The sequence below is a fragment of the Anopheles aquasalis genome, chromosome 2, assembly GCF_943734665.1.
Source record: "Anopheles aquasalis chromosome 2, idAnoAquaMG_Q_19, whole genome shotgun sequence".
In the NCBI taxonomy this organism is placed as follows: domain Eukaryota; kingdom Metazoa; phylum Arthropoda; class Insecta; order Diptera; family Culicidae; genus Anopheles; species Anopheles aquasalis.
Window position 1 is genome coordinate 61,848,147 of NC_064877.1, and position 7,500 is coordinate 61,855,646.

General features: G+C 45.0%; 1 protein-coding gene across 1 annotated transcript in view; it reads left to right on the plus strand.

Annotated features, from left to right (window-relative positions):
• The window catches only part of LOC126581459 (neural-cadherin), a 209,809-nt gene that overhangs the window by 199,205 nt on the left and 3,104 nt on the right, over positions 1 to 7,500 (plus strand). Inside the window, exons 22-23 of the mRNA XM_050245133.1 lie at positions 82 to 252; positions 3,904 to 7,500. The exon at positions 3,904 to 7,500 is cut by the window's right edge and continues 3,104 nt beyond it. Coding sequence (XP_050101090.1) covers positions 82 to 252; positions 3,904 to 4,019 — 287 coding nt within the window. The 3' untranslated portion in view covers positions 4,020 to 7,500. The remainder of the gene's footprint in view (positions 1 to 81; positions 253 to 3,903) is intronic.

The window sequence follows — 7,500 nt, forward strand, 5'->3', positions numbered from 1 at the left end:
GCCACGCCTTCGCCTTCTTTCTTCACTTCCCCCCCCCCCCCCCCCTGACTCATCATCGATCATTTCGTTTGTCGCCTTCAGATCCAGTGATGACGATGGGACCGGGCCACGAGCCCAACGTCGGAATGTTCATCGAGGAGCACAAGAAGCGCGCCGACAGCGATCCCAACGCGCCACCGTTCGATGATCTGCGCAACTACGCGTACGAAGGTGGTGGCAGTACGGCCGGTTCGCTCAGTTCGCTGCAATCAGGTGAGTGAAATGTGCCGCAGTCGTTTGAAGCCAGAGCCAGTGTTCCGGAGCCACTTGACCATCTTCACTCGCCATCGAATGGTGCTCGATGAAAGGTCGATTGCAAGCAGGACATGCTTTTGCTGTCCGCTGATATGCATTTAATCCTCCATGAATGGGAACAGCAAAGTGCAACAACCACTCTGTGATCTGTGCAGCGAAATGCCGTTGTGTTGATAGAGCGAATGAATTAATGCGGGGACAAACAGATGCAATTCTGTGAGGTTTAACCCTCGGTTGGGCACCCGGGTACCCGGGTACCCATTTCAACTTTCAACGAAAAAATGAATGCCTTCCCGTCAATATTTTTTTACGAAACTCCGGATCCCCAAAGTACAACTCATTTCAAGCCGAATTGGCGTTGAAATTGTTTTGATAACTCATATTTAAAGGTAATTATGGCCCGATGAAATTAACACCCGCCCAGTGGCACCCGGGTACCCGGGTACCCCACACGTTGGCTATGCACATGGGCTATGTTTATAAACATAAAACAACACTTTTTGTCAACATTTATCCATGTTGACGTGTTTATTAATTGTTAATTAGGTAAACTACAACATTTTGATGAAAATTTCATTACGTTTGAGCTTTTCAACGAGCAATAGGAGAAAAATAAGCAACATATTTTGAAACCTTTTATGTGCAATTTAAATTATGTATTATTTCTGAAACTGATTAAAAATGGTTCATATAGTGTAATTTTCTTAACATATGAGTAAATCATACACTAATCTTCATCAAAAAGGGTTCAGGCGGCATTTTCGTAGACCACAGAGACCAATATACATGGTGCGTTCAGAAAGTAATGAGACTGGATTTTCCTGACAAAACGGTTTGAGATAAGGTTTTGAATTTTTTACGCCAACATAGAGGCAGGATTTAGCTATTCAACGCACTTTATTTCACTCGGCTATGACAAACTGAAAGAAAATGGGACGATTTTTCGTGAACCATGTTTTTAGTTGATGTAACATCGTAGAACGCCCTCTTTCTATGGACCACTGGTACAGCCCGGATCATCACGGACCTCTTTCCTGGCATAAAGCACGCAAACAGAAATGTATGAGGACTTGATGAATTACTAGCACCAACGGAATGTTTTTCTGTAGGTCCGCGATGATCCGCGCCAGACCAATGGCCCATAGAAAGGGGACATTCTACGGTGTTACATCAACTAAAAACATGGTTCACGAAAAATCGTCCCATTTTCTTTCAGTTGGTCATAGCCGAATGAAAAAAAGTGCGATTGATAGCTAAAACCTTCCTCTACCTTATCGTAAAAAATTAAACACGTTATCTCAAACCGTTTTGTCAGAAAAATCAATTCTCATTACTTTCTGAACGCACCATGCAGCAACTCGTCTGATCTTGTAGCTCAATTGTGCCCAATTAACTGAATTGTTTATGACTCAAAAGTGCCTTATGACAATTCAAAACTGATTTATTCGAAGAAATCAATAATTTCTGTAACATATTTGCTGGGAAATTCGATCATTTTTTGATCTTATTGCTTGCTTTACGACGTACGCGGTAGAGAATTACCGTACGAAGGGGTATCAATGCATGGTGTTCATTATTTTTATTGTTTTTATTGGATTGTTGTGATTTTTAAAGAAAAATACGTTCCGAAGACTCTTAAATTAGTCCTAGAACACCATTTTTATCATAAAACTGATGCAAACGATGATACAAGAACATAACAATGCAATGCACATAAGTGGGGTACCCGGGTACCCGGGTGCCCAACGAAAGGGTAAACGCCGGGTGCCCAACCGAGGGTTAAGGGGGGGGGGGGGGGGGGGGGGCTTCGGTAATTTCTTACCAACAGAATGATAATTTTTACGATTTTTTGTGACGTAACCATTGAACTTGATTCTTTCAAGTGTACGTCATATTTAACTGCAGCTTTTGAAGAATATTTGGTTCTATTTTGGGGAAGATTTAATCAAAACTTCATCCATGGCATCACATTTAGGCTATCGTGTCATCCGAAAGATACTTTTTCCGGTGCCCATCGTAGCTGCGTGATGGATTATCAGAATAATACAAATCGATACTCGTTTGAAAGATTATAAGTTTCTCCAGGTAGTTCCGTCGAGTTTTTGCTGAATTTCCTATTTTTCGATTTTTGGCAAATTTTTGAAGTTGAAAAAGTGTTGCTTTTTTCATTTTGCTAAAAAACGATTTTTTAGGATTTATTTAAAAAAAAAAGTATCAACAATTTTCATAAAATCTCGACGGGGCTAGCTGGCAAAAAATGTACAGATTATGTGTTAAAAATGTCGAATCGATCGGTCCAGCAGTTTTTACGGTATGATGGGCACCGACTTTGAAAACGTTGGTTTTGGGAAACGAACTTCAAAGAAGCGTGCTGGTGAATGAAAATGTTTGCTTGGTTTCGAACATTATGCATTCGCTGTTACGCAGCATTGTTAATAGCATCATTTTGAGGCTTCCGTTATTGCAACTACACTCTGCGATATGAAGATAAAAATGTATTTCAAAATATTCCATTCTGGTAAATAATACAACCGACGTTTAATCGTCTAAATAATGGTTCGAATGATATTCCCGGTATGCACAACCCGGAAAGCGTTTCAAATGCTTCAAAAGGATGTCCCGTTGGATTTCCAATTCGTTGGAACTAACATGGTCGGGACACAGAACCGTACGTGCGGTGCTGATGTAATGTTCTGCCTGATGCGATACCTACGCCAACGGCAGATGAGAATGCTTCAAAGCACGAGAGACCACCGAACCGGAATTAATATTCTTCCCTCACCTCCTGCTACCACCCGGTTGCAGTGTTGCATCCAACGGCAGCATAAATTTAATATCAGGCGAGACCACTGATGAAAAACACCTCAACATACTCTCCGTTTTAATATCAGCGCATAATGCGGTGGATGTTCAGTTTCACAAATGATGGCCACGGTTGTCAGGGCATTTGTCTGTCTGTAGTTTTCCCCGGAATTGCTGGACCACCGTCGCCATGTGGTAACAAAAACAAAAAATGGAAATTATCATCACACTTCTGTACTTCTCACGCAAAAAAAATAAGTTAAGACACCGCACCGTTCGTTGGAAAAAGCTTGCCAAATGGTCAGCCATATTATGTGTCAATTTGTAGCCATTTGCGCTCGTTATAATGTTGAGGCGAACGGAACAGAAAATACTGAAAAGAGCAAGAATCCATAAATGGCCCCCGGAAAATGTGGCCCCTTTTTGGCGTAGAATTTTGGTTCCATCACAAACAACGGGGCCTTTGGTTGGGCGTTGGCGGGACCTTGCGCTATGCCCGGCGACACATCCGGTCGCCATTCGCCTTATCATCCGGTCGGAACAAAGTAACAGAAGAGACTGACACAGTGTTTGAGTGTGGGTGTGTCTGAATTTTATCTCCCACCAGACCACCCAAACTGACCTACCATGATCCCCAGGATAAGGATCGCGGTCCGCATGGCGAGCATTGCGGCCGGAATGGGCGCTCTGGTTGGTGTCTCTCCACTGCTTCTTCAGCATCTAAGCCGCTTAGCGCGTGATGTTTTTCCAGTGTACTTAATGTTCGGGTTTTTCTTTCTTTCTATCCATTCTCCGCTTCTTCCTCAGGCACGGACGACGAAGTGCAGGAGTTCGACTACTTGGACGCCTGGGGTCCTCGGTTTGACAAGCTGGCCAACATGTACGGCGATCATCATCCGACTGAGCTTGATGATTTAAATTAAATCCTGGCTCGGTATCGATCGGGAACCACAGAGAGCACACAAGACATGATGCACACATACTGTCTTACATAGACACATATACACACGAGGCGCCATCAACACATTCCTTCCTGAAGAGCGGCGCTGCAGGTACTACCGGAAGGACGTCGCGTGGAAGCTGAACACGAAGAAAATATCGACACAGAGAGAGAGACAGGGAGAGAGGGAGAGAGAGAGAGAGATATGAAAATGATTTTGTTACTGGACAAAGACAAAGACCTGGCCCGGTGTGGCCTGGCAAAAGGACGAAGCAGTGACGTCATCGGCGACGGACGTTTTTAGTCAAATCCAGCCCTCGGCCCGGGGGCCTCCACGCGAATCCAGCAACGGCCAGGTGCAATCGGACACTGCCACACAAAAAAACACAGTAAACACACATGTACACAAACCAACACACCCACACAGCGACTACTAGCAAAGAGATCGCACGTTTCGCGGCGATGATGCCCGGACCACGCCCGAGGTGAGTCCATTTCCATACTTATGCCGAGGCCCTTTGCTAGGAGGAAAGCACGTCAAGCACAATAGAGCGTCCGCGTGCCCGGCCACCGGCCGGCGTGCTTGAGATTAGCTTCCAGAAGGTGGCTGCGGTCCCGCGAGTGTGTCATCGATCTGATCGTTCTGCTCGTTGGTGCGAACTGGAGCATATCTCCGTCTTAGAGCAAACCAAAGTTTTAGTTTTAATTTAATGTTAAGAGCAATACACAGACACCTGTGCGGTGGGAGCACGAACGGACGGTACATGGAAAGCAACGGATTGGAGATCCGGAACGAGTGAACGAATTGAGATGCCACGGTGAACATGCAACACAATGCACCAGGACACAACAGAAGGCTAGTAAAAGGTGATCAGAAACGCCAAGGATTCTAAATGGTAGCAAGCAAAGGCCATATTTACTAGCGCTCGCAAAAATGGATGTTTTGAATTGGCAAATCACCAAGCGACAAGCTTCTGACGCGGTGCTCAAGGTAATCCGAGGGTTTCGCGAATGGAAATAATTGTTTTTCCCTTTCCTGGAGAGCTCAAAATAGGTTTTTTCCGCATTTTTTTCTCTGGCGCACAATTTGCAATATCTATTGTGTCGGCCCTGTTCAAAGAGAACGCCCCGGACAAGATGAGCAGCAGCACCACATCATCTGGTGTCTGTAATTTCGACTGTGCAAACAGTGCCGGAAGTGACTCCACCGTCTACGGTTTCACCGGTCCAGCCATCGCAAAATGACTTATTTCTTTGCCTAGGCCTCCAGGCGAACCAACCTACTTTTTTCCGCTGAATTTGCTTCTTTCACCGCCACCGCCTGGGCGTGATAAATTGAAGAATGTCTCGGTGACAACACGCAGCCAGCGCGTTGTGGCTGCCCTGAGGCCATTTCTATGGGCCGGGCACTGAGCACCAACAGCTGCGCATTTGGCATCAGATTTCGGATTATGAGTCCTAGAAATGGATCCCCTAAATTGGCCTCTGTTTTCGGGGAAATTTACTTAATCATCTACAGTGTTGGCGCTTGGTGTTTGGTCCTCGCCAAAAGCGCACTACACTCGTTCTACCCTCGGTCCAGGTTGTTCCCGTTTTCTGGGTTCTTTCGTTAATTATTGACAATAGTTAAAGCGTTTCTGTTCCGCACATATCGACCTAGAATGTAGGAAGAATGCCTTTCGCGTTCATGTTAACAAACGGACGTTTTATTTTCCACGTTTTGTACACGTCTTATGTTGCCGGGCGCACGAGATTATTGTTTTACAGCACGGATCGGATATCCGTGTAACCACTTTCATCTTAATCATTTCTCATGCTCTCTCTGTTCACGCGCTGGAAGGCTGCGTTTGTGCTGAAAGCCGTACGAAGTTGATAAAGCCTCTTGTAAAGTTTGCTCTTTAATCTTCATCTTTTGTATCATAATTTCTTCTTCCGCTTCTTACAAGCGCGATCGATGATTCCGTTTTGTTTCGTTTCGTTTAACGTCGTCTTCTGTGCTGCCTCGAGCTTTCCCATGATGGCAAGAAAGGGAGCACTAATCCGTTGATAATTGTTTTTATAAAACAGAACGCGAACTGGCTGTCCTTTCTTCGTTGCAAACGAACTGAATTGAGTTGAGCTTCGCGCGGGATTATTCTCGGGAATGCAAAGTGCGATTCCATTGGTCAACCGTTGCTCACTCGCGGTACAGTCCACATACCACATACAGGCCGCTAGAACGAACGAACGAACGAACGAAAGCTGCTTAAAATTCGTACGCGACGAGGGATTTTAGTGTTGTCGGATTAGCGTAAGTAAATTAAATATACAGCACACTCTGACTCACGCACGATAAGGTCGTATGGCAACCGCTCTCTCCCACTGTAAGCCCCATTTATCTGGCACACAATGACGCTCGTGGGTAGCGTGGATTTATGCCGACACCCACGACGTACGACGTGCGTATCGCAGCGATCGGAGACTTATGTCCTGCCGACGGGACACGTATTGGTCTGTCGGAAGTGGGCGAGATTGGAGGGAACTTTTTTACCAAAAAAAAACAAAAAAGCAAAAAGGAAGCAAAACATCCATCGGGGAGCTTAACCTTATCAAGAACCCCGCGCATCAGCCGGCGGAACGGATCGAGAACGTAGCATTTATTCCACTCACACAGTAAATACAGAGACACGGCTAGGATACAATGTGGAAAAGGGCATGACGGTGACGGAAACGAAGCGAAACAAAACTGATATTACACGAATTACCCAAAGACTGTAACATATAATTAGTTCGGTAACAAAGCCACAGCACCAGCCCTGCCAAACGGGGACGGATCGTTTGTTTTATTATTTTTCCGCGATAAGTTACAATATACAAAACAGATTAGATTGCGGCAGGTGTTTACTCGTCACCACCTACCACCCAGTAAGTAGTGCAGACTTCCTGCAACAGCAGCAGCAGCAGCAGCAGTACGATAATTAGTACTAGTGTTGGTAAGCTCACTAAGTATGTAAGGGATGAGCTGAGATTTTTTTTAAAAAAAAGGCCATAACAGTCGTTCCACCAGTCCTCAGTCTCAGTACACCACTGGCCGGTCAGCACCCATTTGGTGTTTACCTTAGACGATTAGTTTTCCTTTTAAAATCGAGAAAGCTGGAGATTATTCCAGAGTACGGTTTAATGTACGGTTTCGGTTAACAGGCAACAAGGCATCGTGGTGGCCGTGGTGGCAGCTACAACCGCCCTCCATTAAGTTGTGTTGGATGTTTTTCGAACATCGGACATGGACACCTCTCTCTCACCGCTCTCTGGCTGAGCGGAATGTAGTATTTAATCACTAGTAGAATGATATAAACACGGAGGCCATTTTCCATTCCGTTCGGGGCGATGTTTTTAAACGAATATTATAAAAAAAGAAAACGAAACACATGAAACCACATACAGGCAATACAGACGTACACAACACATACACAAACACACACGGT